Here is a 23154-nt window from a genome sequence, read left to right on the forward strand (position 1 = left end):
TGTAAGAGGACAGAGAAAACAAAGTCGGCTTCATTTCCACCAAGACTGTTCCAGAACAGGGCTTTTCCAACTTTAGTGTACACACAAGTATCTTTTGGGGACCTTGGTACAAGGCAGACTCAGTTTCAGGAGGTCTAACGTGGGCCTGAGTCTCTGCATTTCTGAATCAACTCCCAGGCGATGCCAGCGCGGTTGGTCCATGGACCACATTTTCGAGGAGCAGGGTTAGAACACTTCCCTTACACAGTTCAATTCTGAAAAAATCATTTCGAAGACAAGTCGAGCGAAAAATGCACACGCACTGGCCATGTTCTTGCAGGAGTGGCGAGCAGCAGGGGATGCGTGCCAGAGGCAGGGCCATGCAGCCTGGGGAGCAAATGCACTCCACCGTGCCTCGAAGACAGCCCGCACTCTTAGAAGAGGAAGGAGGAGAAACTACCAGTCAAGGTTACCGGATTTTACACCTACTAAAGACTCGTAGAAGCCTTAACTACTGTGAAGAGTAAGTTTAAAACTAGGTAAAATCTCCGTTTCCAGAGTATCTGAATTCTGACCTGAGACAGATCCGGTAGAAGATACAGCGTAATAGTTTATGCTCTTTTTGTTGATCTAAAGCCAAAGTTACTCGGAGGGAAAATCATTTTAAATGACTTGTCCTCAGTTACCCATAAATTTGTGAACCAGAAAAAGAACGGCCTCATCTTTCTCAGTTACGTGCTCATCTGAGATGCCAACAGTCTTCAAACTTGGGTGCCAGCATCCTAGACACTCGGACTTTCAAAGGGAAGCAAAAACAGATTGTCTGAAGGAAATCAATTTTCAGATTTTCAGCTTTTACTTGTACCTTCTCTTAAAATCAGATCTACCCTGAAGTTCGAGGCAAGAGTCTCCTTTTTCATTTCCCCTTTCGTGGGAGGCCTTCTCCCACTGATAAAATTATTTCCAAAGGGTATTAAAAACCTCCAGGGTATGAGAAGGAAAGACAATTCCATATACAGCACTCTTGAAATGATTTTCCTTCACTGGTAAACAAAGCACTACTCACTGCCTGCTCACTCCCCGTCTTCCGTGAGTATTTCTGTTACGGATGATGCATGACTGTCAGGCCTCAGATACTCTGGCCCGGGATGGAATTTTCTGAATTCCTGGGGACTGTTAAGTGGAGAGGTGACAGACTCTCTTCCTCTCCCATGCCACGACTATTCCCAAGCTACGTGTTCCTCATGTAGAGATCATCCAGCACTAAAAATTGCCCTGATTTTCATATGTATAAAGCTAAGTGGGGATTTTTAGCTATTCTTAAAAGCCACCCTTAACTGTGCTATTAGCTGGAGATAAAAACACTTCCAAACGGCCAACTCAGTACAGTCAGTCAGGCTGTTTACTGTAAACCGAACAGCATGGAGAAAATGCTACTGATACCATCCAGTGATTTCTTTCAGAGTATGCAACTTCACGTAACAATGTAGGTGAGACCTATATTATCTAATTATATCTTAAAACCGGACTCTAACCAGTCAATGCTTGTTTTATTCATTTTAGAAATACTTAATACTTTATATCCCCTTTTTTTACAGAACATGAAAGTATATGCTGGCTGTAGGACCAGTTAGTTCTACCAACCTTATGTTGGTAGAACTTTTTCACTGACAACAAAAGAGAAGTTAGAAGATGATGCCCAGTAAGAAGAATGAAGCTCTTTCTGAAATTTTTTTTAACCTGATTCTAAATGACTTCTAAATCCATACACCAAAGTTCAACGAGTAGACACGCACTTACGGAAGGAATGCCCTGCTCTCTAGCACGCTCCTCACTTCATAGACAACCCCCAGTTTTATACATTATGTCATTCCAAACAAAAGAGGAGAAACATTTTTATAATTGACAATGAGATTAAATAATTTAATCAATTTAATCGTGACTACTTTTGTAATTATGAGATCCATTCCATAATTCATGTTTTCAGTGATTTTTAAAATATTCTTTAAAAAAAAATCCACAGCATTGTTGATTTGAATGGAAAATTCAAATGAAGACTGACTTTGCCAACAGACATTTCAATAACCTGGAGAAGTTAAACCTGTGAGGCCACGAGTTCATTGGTTGTTTTCATTCTCCTCTAAACGTCAATGAAAGCTTCTTCACATAGCAAATTTCCTCTTGCTGATGAATATTTATTTTTTGTATTGTTTGAAACCAGGGTACTTCTATCCCGAAAATATTCCTTCTGTTTCTCTATTCTATGTCTTCTATTTCATACACACGGTTGAGGTTAACATCGGGTCAGATCATGTTAGTCCTTCATTCAAAGTCTTCAAAGATCTTTCCCTCTCATTTAGAGTAAATGCCAGTGCTGTCTCGAGTCCCTCAAGGTTCACCTACACCACCTCACCCCTGGGAGCAAATCCACCACATCGCCTCTTTCTCACTCTGCTAGAGTCACACTAAGCCTTTCAAACCCGCCAGGCAAACTCATGGCCTCGGGGCCTGCTATCCCTTATGCCTGGACCTCTTTTCCCTGTCTCCTTCATACTTCCACTCGAATGAAACCTCAGTATGGCCTTTCCCACCACTGACATGCAACTATAATCTTCCCTACCAGGCACTTAGGAAACCTCTTCTCCTGAGACCTTCCCCCCAGAGCACCTATCACTATATCCTTGTGCCTATTTTGATCACTGTTGTATCAGGGCCTAGAACATAACAGATGCTCAATAAATACCAGCTGACTAAATAAATAGCAATTATGCATATAGTATGTTGCCGACACTAAACGAGGTAAATATTATTACTACATTGGCAATAACTTTTCACTAAGATTAGAGTGAAATTTCTTTCATTTCTTTCTTCAGTTGCCAAGCATTTTCAAAATACTGAACCAAAGGAGAAAATAACAATCCACAATCGGAGGTGATTTCACCCACCAGGGGGCATTTGGCCGTGTTTAGAGATACTTCTGATCACCACAACTGAGAAGGGGAGTGGGGGGAGGGGCTCTCCAGAGTGGAGGGCAGCGACGCTGCTAAATACCTAGAACACACATGACCGCTCCCACAACCAAGATATTGGCTCAAAGGTCAAGAGTGTCAAGGTTGAGGAAACCCTGAATAATACAATATTCTGTTCCCAGAAAAGTAAAAATACTACCGATAAAAGAAAGATCTTCAAAAGAGCTTTCAAAGATTTCTCTAATATTCTTTCCCCCAAAACTGAGACTCATGGTTCTCGCTTGTACATTTCAGAGACGCAAGCACTAAGGTTCATCACCACAGTCAGTCAGTCACACTGGGACCAGAGCTCCGACTGCAGGATTCTGTCAGCACACTTTCCCTCTTTAAATTAGCACCGATGATTCCATTAAAATGAGAACCTAACCTAAATGGTTTTCTAACTCTACTTAATTAGAATAAAAGTAGGCCAGAATATTTCTGTAGCTGACATGACCTGAATTAGCATATAATATGGTTGGTGTCACTTTTCACAATGGCTCAAAAGTAGAGAACACTTTTTAAGAAAAAAAATTCTAACCCATATAAAAAGCATGCATATTACAGAACCTTGGGGGGGGGGATGAAAAGTACAAGAAAATAAAAACAACCATGATGCAAAATTCATCATTTCTAGCAACATTTTCGTGTACTATAGAACTAAAACATGTGCTCAGGATTTTAGTAACCTCTGAATAATTCTGAAACTATAGAAACATTCACTTACTTGTCCTCTGCCAGGATTTTCCTTTGGAACAAGGAGAGATACCACTGGTCCATATTTTTGACACTCCTCTTTTACATCCTCTACAACATCTGATTATGAAAACACAGAACAGTAACCGCTTTGCTGTAATTACCAAGCATTCATTATTTAAAAATTTTAAAGTACCAAATAATTCAGGAATCCATATCTAAGTAATGAGGTCATTTTCTACATCATCTAAAATTAAGCTTAAGAATAATATAAATTCAATGCATCTAATAATTCTGTTAAATTTAATACTTTAAATAGTTAATATTCAAATGACCCCCCCCAAAATGTCTTCTTCCCAGTTTTCCAACTGCCTCTCTTCCTCTCCTTGAAGGCAACAAACATTATCAGTTCTTCTGCGTCCTTCCGTAAATACTGTAAGGTTATACAAGCAAACATGATCATACATGCTTTTTTCTAAGTAAAAATTCCAATCTTGCTTTTTCTTTATTAGTACATTGCATCTTGAAGATTCTTGAATATTACTGTGTGAAATTTTCTCATGTTTTTATGACTGTGTAATAATTTCACCCTATGAGTGATCAATAAATTCTCCACTGTGTCTCCTACTAAATAAACTCTTTCCAATTTTTTTGCCCTTATAAATACTGTAACAGATAAATCTGTATCTATCTCATTTCACTTATGTATTTCCAAGTTGACTCTAGAAGTGGAACTACTAGGACAAAATGAATATAAATTTGTAAGTTTGTTAGAATTACCAATCTGCCTTTCATAAAGTTTAGCAATTTAAACTCTCTCCAATGATGTGAAATGTATTTTGAAAATATTCTCCTATACTCTACCAGTAAGAGGGTTGTCAAAACATTTTCACCATCCATATTAGGTAACAAAGATCTCATCCGTACAGTTTCAGTGAGCATCTATTTTTAAACTTGGTTCTGTTTTAGTCCATTCACCACTCTGCTCTCAGACTGCTCTTACAAAAACCTCAGTCTGATTATATCACTCTCCTAGTCCAATTTTTTTAAAGATTCTATTTATTTATTTGACACAGAGAGAGAGAGAGATCACAAGTAGGTAGAGAGGGGGAAGCAGGCTCCTTGCTGAGCCAAAAGCCCAATGCACGGCTCGATCCCAGGATCCCGAGACCATGACCCGAGACCATGACCTGAGACCATGACCTGAGCTGCAGGCAGAGGCTTAACCCTCTGAGCCACCCAGGCACCCCTCCTAACTTTTTAATGGTTCTTATTACATTCAACAGAGAACAAATATACTGGGTACTTTTAACCCAGGGACTATTCTACCCCTGATACAAAGTTCTTTGGTGTCACACTGCAGTGTTATTATCCCTGGGATAAAATCCAAATTCTTTAGCACAGCAAACGAGTCTGTTATGTATCTATATTCTTGGCTATTTCTTTAACTGCTCCCCAATAAATAACCTACCATTCGATCACACCCAACAGTTCACTATTCTCGGCACATGCCATACTTTCACTCATCTCTGTGTCTGTGCCATTTCCTCCCCAACTCCTCCACTGGGAGCCAAGGCACTGCACTTACTGACAGAGCTCGGCTGTCACCTCCAGAGACACCCTCATGGTGTCATGAGTTTAGTCCTTTTCCTCTCTGCCTCTGTGTATTACCCACTTCCGGATTTATCGGACTCCAACCATTTGTTGACGTAACTCTCTCCCTTACACTAAAGACAAGGAATAATCCCACTTGTTCCTATACTTGAGGCAAGAAGAGAGCTATTCCTCAAAGAACACGGAAGGAATGAGTTGTTAAAGGCAAAACTGAGAGCTAAGATGGAGAAATGGAAGCACAGGGCAGGACTAGAAAGAGCAGATGGAAAGAACATGCTGGGAAAATTAATCGTGATTAATTCAGGAAAGGCTTATGAAATGTGAAGGAGTCCAGCGGGCCCGAGGAATCGTCCTCACCTAGACGGGCTGCTCGAACAAGAGGCCACGGACTGAGCGGCTTCCGTAACAGACACGGACTGGGTGGCTTCTGTAACAGACACGGACTGAGCGGCTTCCGTAACAGACACGGACTGGGTGGCTTCTGTAACAGACATTTACTTCTCTGGTCCCCAGGGCTGGAATTCCCACAGCGAGGTACAGGAAGATTCAGTGTCCCATGTACCCGGCAACTTTCTTGCCATAACCTTACGCAGCAGAGAGAGCTCTCCTGTTTCTTCATCTTTTTAAAAAGGCCCCAGCCTCAGCGCCTGGGTGACTCAGTGGGTAAAGCCTCTGCCTTTGGCTCAGGTCGTGATCCCAGAGTCTTGGGATCGAGTCCCGCATCGGGTTCTCTGCTCAGCGGGGAGCCTGCTTCCCCCTCTCACTCTCTGCCTGTCTCTCTGCCTGCTTGTGATCTCTGTCAAATAAATTTAAAAAAAAAAAAAAAAAAAAACTTAAAAAAAACAAGGCCCCACCCTCAGGACGTAACCTAGTCCTATCAAATCCTAAAGGCGCCAACTTTAAAATACTAGCACACTGGGGACTGGGACTTTGCCACATGAATTCTGGGGGGACATATTCAATCTACAACAGGAATCAAAAAGTGAGATCCTTTAGAAATCATGTAGTTCAATATCCTCAGTATATAAATTAAGAGAATAGAGAAACTTATGAATCAATACATCTATTCTACTTGCAAAAGACATAAAATACAATTCAGGAAGCAGTTACCTTCGTATTCCTCTTCGTTCTCCAGGTAATCGTCATCCAGCACATTCAGTAGTCTTAGCACTGGAGTAGGAAGCATCACCAGGTCTTCAATATGAGGGGCTGTTAAGGTTCATCGTAACACGGTTAAATGTAAACTCAACCAAAATCAATGGATGAACACTAGGCAAAAGAGCCTGGGAGTGCAAGTGAGCTCTGATGTCTTATTTGATTGTAAAACCAAGGAAAAATAAAGATGTATGCAACTTACCAAAAGGAATGCTAAAGAATGGGCTGCATAATGCCATTTCAGCAGGAATCCTTCTGCTTGGATCATCATGAAGCATGCTAAAACACAAAACGTGTATCTTTGTAATTACTATCAAATTCTGAAAATGAGGGGCACCTGGGTGGCTCAGCTGGTTAAGCAAGCGTCTGCTTTCAGCTTGGGTCATGATCCCACGATCCTGGGATCGAGTCCCACATAAGGGTCCCTGCTCAGCAGGGAGTCTCCTTCTCTCTCTCCCTATGCCTGCCACTCCCCCTGGTTGTGCTCTCTTTCAAAATTAAATAAATAAAATCTTTAAAAAAAAGTTTTGAAAATGAAACCATTAAAGAAAATTAAAATGTCTAAGTGTTCATCACAACATTAATTATATTAGCATGGCTTACTGAGCCATTCAGCTACAAAAAAATAGAAAAGCTTTCTTTTTTTCTTTTTAAGATTTTATTTATTTGAGAGAGAGAGAGAGAGAGAGCACAAGCAGGAGAGAGGCAGAGGGAGAGGGAGAAGCAGACTTCCAGTGGGCAGGGAGCCTGATGCAGGGCTCAATACTAGGACCCCGGGATCATGATCTGAGCCAAAGGCAGACACTTAACCGACTTAGTCATCCAGGTGTCCCAAAGCTATTTCTAAGTAAATGGTTCAGTAATTCATGATACATACCTATGGCACAATATTATATTTTAAAATAATGTTTCTGATTAATAAATGCAACATGGGAAAGTCATCCATACTATATAACATTAAGTGGGGAAAAAAAAAAAGCTAGATAAATTTAGGTAATCCAAATTAAAAAAAAAAAAAAAAAAGATGACAGTGGTGAGATGATTTCTGAATTCTATCAAATCCCCCTACAACAGCACAACTTGGTAACAAAATCAAAAACCCATGGATGACGTTTACCACAAAACTAAGCAACCCCAATAAATACCAAATACAAGAGGCTAGGAACAAACCATCATAGCAGTAAGTCTTGCACCATATCGACATCTGTGTGGAAGGAAGCAGAGAAAAGCAACAGACGATCTGATGAAGCAGAGAAAATAACCCAAAATATCCAACAGGTACTGACTGGAAAGCCCAGTAAGTCAATTGGAAAAAAGCAACTGTAACTACAAGGGGGTATACATTCTAATTCCAAGTGAATGCAAGAAGTCTGTAAAACCTGAAGGGGTTGGAATAACCCAGAAATGATGACTTCTCAAAATGAACTAGCTAAAGCTCCCTCCCAGGGCAAAGTCCCACAGAGAATGGAAATGTGGAAAACAGAATCCAAATTGAGTAGGATGTAGTAAATAAAATTAACAGAGAGAGAGAGAGAGAGAGAGAGAGAGACCAGGAAAAAAGGAATGGAGGAGAAGAGGCAGAGTTTTCAGAATAAAAACACCCCCCCTTTTAACATTACATAAAAACAGGAAGAGCCCTCTACAATTAGAAAAGCTATCCTAACTACACCTTCTTCTGTAAGTTTAGAAAATGAATTTCATATAAAAGTGAACCACATAAAAAGTATTACTAACAAAATTATTACACAAAAGACAAAACTGCAAAATGATAGCCCGAGGCAATGAACGCATGCCAGAAAGACATGATAAGAACACAGATGGACATGATAACCTACTGTTTCAAAATGAGCAAACGATATTTTTTAAAACGATAAAAGATATGAGAAATCAAAATTAGAAAATCTCATTAATTAGGTAATAGAACTCCAGAAAGAATTAGAAATATAATAAAAAATCACTTCATAAAATAAAGCTACAAGAACTTGAAGGATGAACAAATACAGCAATAGCATCTCAAAGATAGACAGAAGGTGGAAAGGAACATCTTTAAAAATAAAAAAGAAACAGGCACGCATGGGTGGCTCAGTCAGTTAAGTGTCTGCCTTTGGCTCAGATCATGATCCCGGGGTCCTAGTACTGAGCCCTGCATCAGGCTCCCTGCCCACTGGAAGTCTGCTTCTCCCTCTCCCTCTGCCCCTCTCCTGCTTGTGTGTGCTCTCTCTGTCTCTGACAAATAAATAAATCTTAAAAAAAAAATAAAATCAAAAAGAATACAAGAGATTAAAAAAAAATTCAAGAGAAATAAGAATAATGAACACTGTCAAAGAAAATCCAATATACGTATAATAGGAGTGCCTGAAGGAAAAAATCAAAGCAAGAGAATACTAAAAAGAGTAATTTAAGAACACCACCCTAAAATAAATGAGCAAAGAGATCTGAAACTATTTTCCTGACCATATCAACCCAGAACAATCAAAAATCAAGATATATTCTGGTAAAATCAATAGACTTTTTTTTTTTTTTAAGATTTTATTTATTTATTTGACAGAGAGAGAGAGAGAGAGATCACAAGTAGGCAGAGAGGCAGGCAGAGAGAGGAAAGCAGGCTCTCCACTGAGCACAGAGCCCAATGCGGGGCTTGATCCCAGAACCCTGAGATCATGACCTGAGCCGAAGGCAGAGGCTTAATCCACTGAGCCACCCAGGCGCTCCAAAATCAACAGACTTTTAAAAAGATGAAACTGTCTGGCCATCTAGACAAAAAAGACCAACTGATTTTTTTTTTTTAATATAAAGACAATTAAAAGTGTCTTTAGACTTTTCAACAGCAACATTACATGCCAGGATAAAATGGAGTAATATGTTTAAGACACTCACGAAAAAAAAGAATGCCACTCATTTTTATACCCAGATGAATGACTCTCCAGTATAATAAGCACAACTGACCACCAGCAAGCAAGAGCTCAGGGAACATGAATCCTATGGTCTCTAGAGATCAAGCTTCAGAAATTAAAATGATGAGAGAGACAGCCCCACAGGGACCAGGGGTGAACAGTAATGTGCAGCTACATGCAGAACTGAGAATAAATGCGAGTGTTCAAACAAAGTGTATGGCACATAATGGTTACAGAAACTGATGACACAGATACAACTAATTTTCAAATGAGAAAGAATGGGAAAAGCACATGCAAAAATAATTTCAGTAATCTTCCTAGAATATTATGATTCTGAGACAGTTTTAATGTAAGCTGGAATAAAGCAAATGAGTAATTACAAAATATTCTAATTCTAGCATTCCCCTTGTCCTTAAGAACCATAATTCTTTACACAGAAGGAGAAAGAGATGTGAAATACAAGTTAAATAAAACCTCTGGTCTCAAATTTGACTTGGAAATATCAGTATGAACTACATCCACTTTAAGGCCTAGAAACAAAGACCATCCCAGTAGCAAGGAGTATTCCTAAAACCCAGACTGTTTTTTTAAAGTACTATTTCCTACTAAAAGAAATCAGGCTTCTTAGAGAAATGGCTACTTCCAAGTGTGGGGCAGGAAATGTGTAAGACGAACTGGGAACATCTTGTCACACCAGAGAGCAAAGAAGCTGTAAAAGATAATAAAGTCTGCTGAAACCAACTCACACAGCTCACAGTCATCAAAGATGGGGCAATTTTAGCTTCAGTGAGGATAAGAACTGCAATCATTTGCAGGTACCAAATCAAAACACACTGAACTTTCAAAAGGAAATGGTCCCCTTTGGAGGATGACAGGAATCAACTCATTACAAAAACTAGTAAATAAAGAGAGAAAGAATCAAGCATTTATTTTGTCTTTGGTTAACCAAAGGAAGCAGAATGACAGAATGAGAACATCCCCATTCCGCAGCCCCTAACAAAGTAATGGATCCAAAGTAACATGAACAGTTACTAACACATAAAACAGAGATGGCTATATTATGTGCCTCCTTATAGTAAAAAAACATAACACCATCTATGGTCACGCCAAAAAAAAAATAAAAAAATGTAGCCCTTTAGATACAACTACCAATATATAGGAAGAACACAGAAATATGTTACGCTACACAAGAATTAACACAATCAGCAAAATTCAGACTGCAGACAGCTATACTGATCCAACAACCTAGGTTGTCCAACAAGTAAACAAGGGAAAAGCGGGGTAGGAGATGGAAAAGGATCTTTCAGATTAAAAGAAGCTTAAAAGAGACTTTTGTTTAGAAGAGCAATAGTAAACCATAGTGTTTAAGGATACATGCTATAATGAAAACAAGGAAGTAATTACCGTAAGAGTCAAGGCAGAGGCTACTTTTAGGGAGGAAGAAGGACTGAAAATTGAGATGGGGACACAGAGAATTTCTGGGGTAGCTGGCAAAGTTTTATTTCTTGACTTGAATGGTGACTACAAGAGTATTCCTAAGGATTCATGAAGTTACACATTTGTTTTCAGCATCTGTGCTCTATTCTACCATAAAAAATGGTTCAAATAATTTGCATGATACACAGCAAAATCCATAGAAAAATCCCAAAAAGAAATACACCAAAGTGCTTACACTGGAGAGTAGGTTTACAATTTTTATTTTGCTGATCACAATTCTCCACAGCTTCCAAATTTAGTGTTAGCTGCACAATCAAGGGGGGGGAAATCCGAAATAACAAAGTCAATACTAGCAGCTCTTTCTGCCCACGGGGCCTATCCCATGCTTTAATAGATCACCTTTTTGCACCAAAAAATAAAAACAAAACAAAAACAAAGACAAAGCCAATACCAGTATTTATATGATTTGACTTCCAAGTTAGAACCCATTACATAATTTCACAATGCCATCTTTTCCACGTAAAATGCCACTTGTAAAGCTAATAGCAATCAGATAGTAACAGTTATTGAAAACTAATTGGTAAAACACACAAACATACTTGAATAAGTGCCAGTAAAATTTTTAAGTTCTTATCTGAGTGAATTCTGTGGACTGTAATGTCCATTTCCTGGTTTTGATACTGTACTCCAGTTACATCAGATGTTACCACTGGGGGAAACTAGATGAAGGGCACACAGACCTCTCTGTAACATTTTTGCAACTTCCCATAAATCTGTAATTGTTTCAAAATAAAAAGCTCAAAAAAAAAAAAAAAAATCAAAAACAAAAACAAAAAAAATCCCCAAAGACGTAGTTGGAAAGTTTATAGGGTCAATATTCCAAAGAAAAAGTAATATTCTGACTTGATCGGGAAATCTATCGTTTTGCAACATAACTATTATTTTATTCGTTTCTGGTCCATAATGCTAGAAATGTGAAAAGCCAACTATTTGGTAATACACATTATGTCTTATTTTAAAACATCTGATGTGCTTGGACCTATTCAGAAATCAGAAACACAGTATCTGTCCCCAGAGTGCCCAGAAGTAATTATTTAAAGTATAGTACATAGCTACCTTATTTTAAACTTTTTTTTTTGGTAGTCCAAAAGCAAACTCAGTCTTTAGTTAGTAAAGACGCTCTTTAAAACCCTACTTTCAAAAAAAGCCTAAAACAAACAAAAACCAAAAACAAACAAAAACCTAATGTCCACCAAGTATACAGGACTGCCAGAGTCACAAGAGACCACAGATAAGGCTGCCAGGAAGAGCCTCAACGTGATCCATTCAGTAAAATCCAAACAAAAACAAAGACTAAACAAAAATAACCTTTATATGATAAATGTACAAATAGGAACTTGAAAGTACACACGATGTACCTTTTGATAAGGTCTCTTAGGTGATAGGCTGGGATTGCGGCATTCACCACTGCTTTACTGGCAAATATGTGATCAATAATAGCAGAACTGTTTGCCTAAAAAAAGGGAGAAAAGTCTTCCTTTGGTTATTCAATTCATTCTGTATTTACTGAGTACTAGCCACATAGCACCATACTGTTTGGTAGGTAAAATGCAAAAGAAAACCCTCTTTAAAGAGCTTATAATCTTACTGGAGGGGAACTTTCTTCTCTATTCTCAGCACCTAGCACAGTACCTGGCACTCTGTATGAATATTTACTAGACGAATGAGTAAGAATACTAAAGCAACCTTATAAAAATGTAGTTTCATACAAAGTGAGAAAATGAATGTGACAGTTGAGTCCGAGTGTCTTGGTGAGGAGTCTTTAACTGGTTTTTAGATACAACTACACCACGAGAGAGAAAGTAATGCAGTATCTAAAAACTGCATCCCTCACATTATTCATACTCTAAATCCTACGGAACATAACTTTTATCCCTGAGTACTAAGCTGTCTCAGAAGTGTGTACATGAGTAAAAAGACCAGATACAATCCTTATCACTATGCTAAGAACTAGGCATCATTTATTTTTTAACCTCAGTTTCTTCTGTAAGAAAAATGCTATTACCCTCATTTTATAGAAAGTAAATTATGGTTCAGTAACCCTAAATAACAAGTAAGAGGTGAAGGCAAGATATAAACCCTAGTAGTTTGACTTCAGAGCCTAAACTCATACTCACTTGGCAATTTTGCCTTCCCAAAGGTGATTAAAATATAAAATACTGTCTTTATTTAGAGGAGTGAATACTGAGGATTTAATATATATCATACTTCCCAATTACATACAAAAATGTATGAACGTGACCTAGTTCTGATCAGCTCAGGACCAAGCAGATACAGTCCAAAGGTCTCAAAGATAATCAAAACTAATGCAAGTAATTGATCTGTATTTGGATTAGCACTGAAGAAAGACTACTCCGTCTCTAGGTTGGGTGAAAGTACCAATGCAGAATAACGATACTGGTTTTACTTGCATGGTAGCATTTTTGCTAAAAGTATGCATTAGGTACACCCACAAGACTATTAAAGCATTCCTTCCAGAAACAGATGACTAAGGGCTGAAAAGAATTATAACTCTACATGGTACACTAGCCATACACAAACTATGTATTACTAGATGCTCGAAAAATACTTGCTGCTAAATATGAAAACCAATGATTCCTAAACATTGTATTACTTATCAAACCTCTAGCCTAAATGACGTGGATACCATCACAACACTTAAGCCCTACAATGTTTGAAAACATAATGTAGTTAATTTTTAAGGTATGAACAACAAAAAGTTCATCGTTATGTCAGAGATCTGGAATTTCGAACTCACATTCCCACAGAAACAATGTTATAAGTTGTACTCACTTAACCAGGATAGTTCATATATGGGATATAAATTAATATAAAGCACTGTGGAACTTGGAGAGAATGCTGAACTCGAACAGGAAGAACAGAGTATGAAGCCCAGGTCAGGAACATCTAGTGGTATGACCCGGACCAAATAAGTGGTTTGTTATCTGTGCCTCCAGTTTTTCAGTTGTAAAAGAATAACCAATACACTAAAGATCTTCATAGCATTGTTAGGAAATTCAACAAGATTGTGCATTAAAATACTTTTAACTATAAAGTAGTAACTGTAAAGCTTTACGTAAAGATTATCATTAAACTTATACTTGTATTAGCAATATTGTAGGATGTAGTATAACTGAATCACTTCTGCATTTATTCATTCTAACGAGCACTTATTACACATCAGGCCCCAGGCTAAGATCAGCAAGTGTACAATACTCACTAGCGCATCTGTAGCTATGAAAACAAATAGTAGCGTTGAAGGTAATCAAACATGCAGGAAGAGGAGTGTATTAGAGATGAAGTAAAGTGTCTCCAGTGAGAATCATGATAAAACGAGTACTTTTAAATCAGAATGAAGGACTCCAAATGAAAGCACTGGTATGATTTACCTTCCATTCCTGAGATCTGACTGTATGTTTCAGTTTCATTCCTGAGAACATTTCCAGTAAAATGATTCCTAGGCTCCAAAGATCGACAGCTGAGGTACATTCTGTATCACTCTGCAGGCCAGCCTGGGCCAAGCAATTCTGCAGTTCTGCTTCTGGAGCCCGATACCCGTCTGTCTGAATATACTTCACATCCTAAAGAAGATGAGTAAATATTACAACCAATAAACAACTGTTCACTTTCCATCGCCACAGCATATTTACTTCTCTAAAAGTATAATAAACCACTGTCAAACTGCCCAAAAATGTTTAGTCCTTGGCTACCCTAATTATTTGGTTCATCATCTGGGCACTTCTCATAGGCAAGCTGTACACTCTCCACACAGAAGCTCATTTCTTCAGAGTCTCCTGTCTGTTAAGCACTGCTGATAAATAAGGACACTCTGGAGGGTTTGCCAGAACTGTTATGTGTGTTCTGCCATGAGACAGAGTGCCAACACTGTCTGAAGGTAGCAGTAAGAGTAATTACCCATTAGTTAATTACCCTACCTAGCCCAAATATCCACCCTTTTTTTACATGGTGACAATGAAATTCTTTTTATTTGCTTTATCCCCAAGAATTATTTTATTTTACTTTAAAGATTTTATTCACTTATTTGACAGAGAGAGAGAGATCACGAGAAGGCAGAGAGGCAGGCAGAGAGAGAGGTGAACGCAGGCTCCCTACCGAGCAGAGAGCCCAATGCCAGGCTCCATCCCAGGACCCTGGGATCATGACCTGAGCCGAAGGCAGAGGCTTAACCCACAGAGTTACCCAGACACCTACCAAGCATTATTTTAGATAGAAATAGCTCTAAGTGTTGACCAAAGCACCCTTATTATTATTTCTTACCTGATTGCCTTCTTTGAAGCTAAGCCCAAAGTCAATGAGTTTAAAACATTCATTCTCTGCACTCCACAATATGTTACGTGGTTTGAGGTCTGCATGGACATAACCCTCATGGTGAAGAAAAGCAAGGGCCTCCAGAACATCCCGGGCACAATGCTGTATCATCCACATGGAACAACCCTGATGACTGGAATATAAAAGCAATTCCGATACACTGACATCCAGGAGTTCAAGCAACAGACAGCGTGATGGCACATTTGGAGAGAAGTGGATTGTAAAGACTCCATACAAAGTCACTAGAAAAAGAAACGAGTTATAACGCTTTAAAAATCAGACTCAGAATAAGTTACAACTAACATAGCTACCTCTGCAGTGCAAATCTGGGATAGCTCAGATGAGCGTCACGCTTCCACTGCAATTTGTTTCTCCCAAAAGTAAGATTTTGTGGCAACTGGGTTATTTTAATGAAACAAGATGAGAAAAGCTTCCACAGCTCAATACTACTCAAAGATATTAAATGTGGCACAATAATCAAACTGTATTTCCGTTAAGTATTCACAGTAGGTGAATATACAATCAGGGTACCAAGCAAAAATAATTAAAAATAAAATCTAAACATTATAGACTCTTAACATGGATGTCATAACCTGCAAAAACACAACTGGAAACTGGTTCTTGATCCAAAATAGCGTTCTATAATCTAAATATTAAAAGGAGGGGGAAAATAAGTAAATAAATATTACAAGATTAAGTCTTTCAAGATGACAATTTAACTAAATCTTGCAGGGATTCAACAAGTCCTCAAGCTTGCAAAAACTGAAGGAAAAAAAAAACCTTTTCACTCTTAAATACCAGGGTTATATACATCATTTAGCAAGCTTTAAAAAAAAAAGTCAACACTAGTGGTTAAGAAATTCTTCTCGAAAGTGGTAATATTAAAAAAGCAACTCTTCAAATTACACACAGATTATGCTTGCCAGGAAGAAAGACATTTCTTTATTAGCCAAAGCTATAACTATAAACTCAGTGTAATGACAGTGAAGGCTTTTCATAAATCAATCATCAGTAACCATGTATCTTATACTGTGAATATCTAAATCATGTAACATAGTCTTACCAGGGTAAAGGTATAAAGTGTTCCTAATTTCCACACTTCCGGAGGGCTCCTATGTGAATACTGAGTCATTTCTCCCAAATCCATACTAAATATGTATCAGATAACATCTGTACGAGTTATTAGCATTATCACAAGCCCCAGAAAGATTTCTCATTTTTCCACTGGTATGCAAAGATTCAGAATTTCCATACAAGAACTAACTAGACTGACAAGATATGCCTCTTTTCCCTTAAGAAAGATAACCTTATGCTAATAAGTGCTGCATTCTCCGATGCAAAACAGAACTTAACTGAGCATCTCTTTCGTGACACTGGGCAAAGCCGACCACCACCTCCACCCTACTGCAGACAGAGTGAAGGGGGATGGGAAAGGGGCCTGGATCGGGTGACGACGAGAGGGCCAGACCCAAGTCTCCCCCCTTAAGGGCAGGACCCGGAACGCCAGGCCGAGAGGGGGTGTACGGCTGGGCCGGGACCCGGGCAAGAGAACGGAGGCAGCGGCATTACCGATGTTCCTGTGACCCTGCAACTGCTCCAGCGCCGCCCTCTCTTTGCGGAAGCCATACTCCGCGGCCGAGGCCGCAGCGCCCGTGGTTCCCGGCGGCAAGAACTGCTTGAGGGCGCCGGGGGGCGAGCCGGGAGTGCCGCAGCAGCGCACCCGGTACACCGAGGCCGAGGAGCCGCTCCCCAGGCGGCTCTGTACCTGCCACAGCCGCCCGAAGGCTTCCAGAAACCGCGGCGGCTCCGCGCCCCACGCGCAGCCGGATCCCGCCATCGGTGTGGACGGAGGGCACTGGCGCGGGAGCTGAGGCGACGCCCGGGGCAGGCCGGCCGGGCCCGCGGTCACATCCCCGCCTGCGGGACCAGCGGCTCCGCAGGGAGGTGCCTGCCGCCGCCTCTCCGACTGCCGGGACCTCAGGGCGCCATGACACCGGAAACCGAGTGCACCCGGGTCCAGAAGCCGGAAGTGGAGGAAGAGCCAATCCTGCGGGCCCGAGGAGGCGGGCCCAGAAGGGGCGGGCCTAGAGCTGACAGGAGGTGTGGGGTTTTGGAAAAACGCCCCGAGCGTGAGCGCTGGTTGGAGTGCGTCCTGCTTAAGGCCAAGGCAAAGTGCTTTATCAAACGTTACCAGAAACTAAGACTGGTCCTTTTTCTTGGGAGGCGCGTCCCTCACCACTGGGAACCTAGGAGAATGAAGCCCAGCCTGCATTTCCCCTAGACGGTGTCCCCAGGGAAGTAGCCCAGTTACTGCAGGGGCGGGTTCGCCACCGCCGCCACCCCCTCGCCAGGGGGTTGCCAGCAGCCTAATTCTGGAAGCCCAGCCTCTGAGCTCCTGAGTCCACTTAGCCTTATCGGAATGCATGCGCCCTGGGTGGACGTGGGCCTTTCACGAATTTGTATGTTTCATGTATTCGTTCAATTCTTTTGCTCATTTAATAAACGTTTACTGAGTAACAGAGGTAGCAAAGAAGAATCCCGATCCGCAAACTGGGATGTGCAATAAATGTAGCCTTCCTTATTTTTCTGCGATTCAAGCTCCATTCAGATGGGGCGGCAGAAATTTAGTTTCAGACAGTTTGCTCCCGTCCGCTATTCCTCGGGTTTTTGCCTCACTTTCCGGGCAGCTGGGGTAACTTCTGTGGTGCAAAATGGAGAGGCAGAGGAACCATCTGCTCTCCGGTATCCTGGGTCATCAGCTCGTCTGGTTGCTGCTGAGATGTGCCTTCTTTCTGTCTACATGGCCCTCCCCGGGTCTGGAGCAGGGAGAGCTCTGTGCATTTTCCAGCGATTTCTAACAAGCAAGAAGAGCTTCCCAAGAGCTTGGGCTTTTGGAATACAAAAACCGAATAAAATTCATAGGCTCTTCTAAGGCAATGAGCACAGGCGTTTATCTGATCGTATAAAGGGAAGGCAAAGTGGCGAAACTGGAGAGCGGGGAGAGAAATTAGGTCCTGAATTGAGAAAAGACACAAAACAGAAATGAACATGGATTTCAAGTAACTTGAATGGAGAGATTGAATTAGACATGTATATCAATAGGATCCAAGGAGTCAAGGTAAAAATTGTTCTAAAGGAGTACAGATAAATTGCTAGGACTCTGTGGAAGAACTCTGAGCAATTCACATCTTAGAAAAGTGTGAGTAAAAAGCATCTTGTTCCAGTCCATCCTGTTGAAAGATTATATTATAATCAGAGAGAGAGTAAATGCTGAACTTGTAAAAGGTGACACGGTCCTCCCTGTGAAAAACAACCATTGTTAAAATTCTTATCTTAGTTACATATAAGCCCTTCTCCTGAATGCTACAATCAGAAGTTAGCAGTTTGAAACCAATCTCCTGTAAAGATTGATTTCTTTGTAATTTTCCAAGATGTCTTCCCATTGCTCCCTTGCTGACAGACAAGGTAAAGGAACTAAATTGTATAATTGAGCCACCTTCAAAAGGGGTACCAAGAACAACCCAAAACTACTAAGTGTAGTTCCCTGTTAAGGGAATCCCCTTAACAGAAGGGCTGACCTACATTTTAATTGTTGAGCTCTTGAAAATCCAAATCCTTCAAGCATGAAAGTAGCAACTCTGGTGCCAGTCTAATGATCCAAATGATCCTTGTCTCCTAGTGTTCATAGCTCCTTTCACCCTGAGAAGTGCTGACCTCTGTAACCAATAGGATATTGTGGAAATTATGGGGTGTGACTTCCTGGTTCATAAAAGATATTGCAGCTTCTACCTTGCTCTCTGATCCTTTGTTTTTTGGGAAGCTAGCTGCCATGTCATGGAGACCCTCTAGATTTCTCCATAGGGCAGAATTAAGGAACTGAAGCCTCCCGCCAGCAACCACGTGCCATCTTAGAAGTGGTTTTTCCAGTCCCAGTGAGGCCTTCAGATGACTGTAGCTTTGGCTGAAAACTTGACTGCAAACTCATGAAAGACCCCTAACCTCCCATCTAAGCCATTCTGAATTCAATTCAGCAGAAATTATGTGTGACAATAAATAATAATTATTGTTTCTGGTTGCTAAGTTTTGAAGTAATTTTTTTTTATTTATTTATCAGAGAGAGAGAGAGAGGGAGAGAGAGCGAGCACAGGCAGACAGAAAGACAGGTAGAGGCAGAGGGAGAGGCAGGCTCCCCGCTGAGCAAGGAGCCCGATGTGGGACTCGATCCCAGGATGCTGGGATCCCCACCTGAGCTGAAGGCAACTGCTTAACCAACTGAGCCACCCAGGCGTCCCTTGAAGTAATTTTTAAATGTAGCAATAAAAAACTATGAACTAGAAAGGAACAAATATTTAACTAATGCCTGCAAAATTTAACATCATTACAAAATTGTTTTGTAGACTAGTTGCATACATCTGTGCCGTAATTAGCAGTCAAAGAATACAAGACTTACAATGCCCATATCAATATAAAACATTGTTATTAAAATTTTCTTTTTAATTTTATAAGTAAAACATGATATTTTGATGTTTTTTGTTATTTTTAGAGTATACTTTTCATACTTTTATTAGATATTTTTATTTTCTCTCCTGTAAGTGTTCTTGCAAGAGCACTTGGTAGATTTCCTTTTTCCCTTTAGTTTCCCTCACTCCTGTTGTCTTTCTGCTGAGATCCTCTCCGTTTCGCCTGGCCAGGATATAACGGGGAATCACTTGGATTTCCAATTTTTAACTGGGAGGAATCCACGGCCCCTCTCCAACCTGTTTTTTCTTTTCTCCTGAAGAGTATCTCTTTGCAATGTGCCATGGATTTGTGTCACCCCTTCCAAAAAATTAATATGTTGGGACCCTAATCCCACATATGATAATATTTGGAAGTGAGGGTTGGGGAGGTAATTAAGCCGTTAGAGTGGAATTCTCACGATGGCAATAGTCCCCTTTTAAAAAGAGATACCAGAGAAAGGGGCACCTGGGTGGCACTGTCCGTTGAGTGTCTGACTCTTGGTTTCATCTCAGGTCGTGATTTCAGGGTCGTGAGATCCAGCCCCACGTGGGGCTCCATGATCAGCAAGAAGTCGGCCTGACATCCTCTCCCTCACCCTCTTCCCTCCCCCACCTCTCTCATGTGTACACACCCTCTCTCTCTCTAAAAAGAAGAGGGAGAGATACCAGAGAGCTTGTTTCCTCCTTCTGCTCCCCACCGTTGAATACACTAGGAGAAAGGGGCTATCTGGAAGTAAGAAGAGAACCTTCACCAAGAACCTGACTGTGCTGGCACTGTGATCTCAGAATCCAGCCCCCAAGAAAATGAGAAATAAATGTTTGTGGTCTCAGCCCCCCAGTCTATGGTAACTCACTATGGCAGCTTGAACTAAGGCACAATGGTTGACAGAAGCTTTGGCTACTGAGGATTCCTGTAGAGACTCCATTTCTTCTTGGTCTTCGTAAATACCTGCTCTAAGAGACTTTGTTCTTACTCCCTTCCTCTCCACCTTTCAGGTAAGTGAGCCAATTGGTGGCCAGTCACGAAGATTGTTTCCCATCTTTAGAAAGAAGCCGAACCAGGTTTTTGAATGCTTTCCCTGTAGGTCTGGAGAGCAAGCCCTGGCTTCAGAGTCGGACCTAATTTCGATCTCCTACTGATGTCTATGTGACCCCAAGGAAAGGAACCAAACTCTCTTGGTCCTATTTTCTTTGACTAATTTTAAAAGGGGATGGAAGATCTGTTTTGTTATATGAAGTAAAACAACAAATGTGGATTGTCCCATGACACACGGTGGGTTCCCAGTAAGATTTGTTCCCTTTGATGTAGTTTTGAATGTAGGTGAGGTGCACAGCAGAAGGCCTAGAGTTCTTGAGATGTCAGGACCCTTGGGCAGAAAGAGCTGCCCTGGGGTTGGGAGGGATGACTGATTGGTTATGTGCCATGGGGTTGGGGGAGGTAAGGAGAAAGGGAGCATCCAAAAGGACTTCATAGGCTAAGGAAGACCCTCAGGATACTGAAGGACTTGCTATTATCAAGCTAAGGCTGCCCCCTTCCCCAACTAGCAAGACATTAACGTTAAGGTAGTTGGAAGTTTCCTGGAGGAATGTCACACATGGCATCCAGGAATGTGGCGTGGTTGCCGGGGGGCGGGGGGGGGGGGGGGGGGGTGGAGGGGGGGGGGGGGTGTCACCATGAGCTTTGTCCTTGGCTAGCCTTCTGCTCCCCTGCCAATTTCACTTATTTCTATTTTAAATTTTTAAAAAATATTTTTAATTTATCCATTGGAAAAAGAGAACACCCGAAAGCACAGGGAGGGTCAGAGGGAGAGGGAGAAGCAGAGTCCCTGCTGAGCATGGAAGCCTAATGTGGAGCTTGATCCTAGGCCCCTGAGGTCATGACCTGAGCCCAGGATCATGACCAACTAAGCCCCTCAGGTGCCCCTCACTTATTTCTATATTTCCGTACTTGAACTTAGCCCATCAGAACAAAATAAAACCTTACCTTGACTCCTCCTCAGGGGACTGCAGAGATGCCACAGATGACTAATTGTGTCCCTTGCCACTACTTCTAAATCTTTCCTCAAGGTATCCTGTCCCCTTGTGCTATCTAAGGGACCTGAATCCGATTTCCTTTTCCCCTACCAGTCTACGGCCCGGCCCTTCGGAAAGAGGAGGGACCAGGTGGTGCATCTGGGAAGTCAGCGTGGGCGGGCTACCTCAGGGGATTCCCACACCTCCGGAAGGCTGAATTTGAGACAGGACAGTCCGGAGACGGTGGGGACTCGGGCGGAGCTGGGAGTGTTCTGCAGAGAGTGCGCTGGTGCCCTCTGTTGTTGCACGGACACATTGCAGCCCGGAGGCCAGTCCCAGACCGTGGGGGAAAGAGGCCCCCACACGCAGGGAACCAGGGGGAGAGGGAGGCTTTTCTCTCCAGGCTGTAAAGGGGGCGGCTCACCCACTGGGTCTAACCCCAGGATCCCTGTCCTTCCCCAAAGGACACAGGAGGGCCGGGCAGGTCCGTTGTCCAGGCTGCAGCCTCAGAGCCCAGGGAGGGGTACAGGGGCTTGGGGACCAAAAGGAAAACATTATTGTGAGAAACTATGGACACTGAGTTGACAGAGAACTTACTGTGAGCTGTTGCATGGTGAGGGCCCTTTGAAGGACAATGAGCTCTTTATAGGAACTGTACAGAAGTCCTGTTTCCTATCTGCAGCCTGGTTGCGCCCTCTGCGGCCATCGTCCCAAAAGAAGAGGGGCGAAACTGGACGGAGCTGCCTTTTCCTTCGATCTGCTCCAGGATGGGAAGCCGGAGGAATACATCAAAAAGGCGTGGAAAGGGAGGGGGAGCATCACAGACATGCCTGTGGTTAGTTATGGTTTTTCCAATTCTTTGCTCTTTCCACTTCTGCCAGGAAAACACACACACACACACACACACACACACACACACGCTGGTATGTGTGCATGGAGTTCGAAAGCCGCGCAGCCTGGTATGAGCATCCGATTCCCACAGAGAGGCAGGTGTGGAGGCCTCACGTAGCACCTCACAGCTGCCTCCGACTAGCTCTTGTGCAAAAAGTAGGTCCTGAATATTATAGGGGGAAAGAGTGGAAAAACTTATTTCTCAAGGCATGAATGAAAGTCAGTCCAGTCTGGACCTTCACAGAGCGGACTCTGGGGCCCAAATCCAGAAAGCTGGAAGGCCCAATGGCTTGAAACCCTTCATTCACTTATCCATTATTTCAATAAATATTTATAAAGAACCATTAGATTGGGGGCACCTGGTGGCTCCGTGGGTTAAGCGCCTTCAGCTCAGGCCATGATCCCCGGGTCCTGGGATGGAGCCCTGTGCCAGGCTCCCTGCTCAGCGGGGACCCTGCTCAGCGGGGACCCTGCCCCCTCTCCTTCTACCCCTCCCCTCCCCTCGCCACCCCCACCCCCGCTTGTGCTCTCGCTAGCTCTTTCTCAAATAAATAAATAAAATCTTTAAAAAAAAGAACG

The 23154-nt window shown here is 41.8% G+C and overlaps 1 protein-coding gene across 2 annotated transcripts in view; it reads right to left on the reverse strand.

Moving 5' to 3' along the window:
* UHMK1 (U2AF homology motif kinase 1) overlaps positions 1-17185 on the reverse strand; it is a 52739-nt gene extending 35554 nt beyond the window's left edge. Inside the window, exons 1-7 of one of the 2 annotated variants that reach the window (XM_032319306.1) lie at positions 16742-17185; positions 15122-15414; positions 14233-14424; positions 12202-12296; positions 6655-6731; positions 6408-6506; positions 3715-3803 (exon numbers count right to left, since the gene is read on the reverse strand). In XM_032319306.1, coding sequence (XP_032175197.1) covers positions 3715-3803; positions 6408-6506; positions 6655-6731; positions 12202-12296; positions 14233-14424; positions 15122-15414; positions 16742-17009 — 1113 coding nt within the window. In that variant the 5' untranslated portion in view covers positions 17010-17185. The remainder of the gene's footprint in view (positions 1-3714; positions 3804-6407; positions 6507-6654; positions 6732-12201; positions 12297-14232; positions 14425-15121; positions 15415-16741) is intronic. The other variant, XM_032319305.1, reaches the window with a different exon arrangement.
* Positions 17186-23154: the final 5969 nt, after the last annotated feature.

Source organism: Mustela erminea, chromosome 17, assembly GCF_009829155.1.
Source record: "Mustela erminea isolate mMusErm1 chromosome 17, mMusErm1.Pri, whole genome shotgun sequence".
In the NCBI taxonomy this organism is placed as follows: Eukaryota; Metazoa; Chordata; class Mammalia; order Carnivora; family Mustelidae; genus Mustela; species Mustela erminea.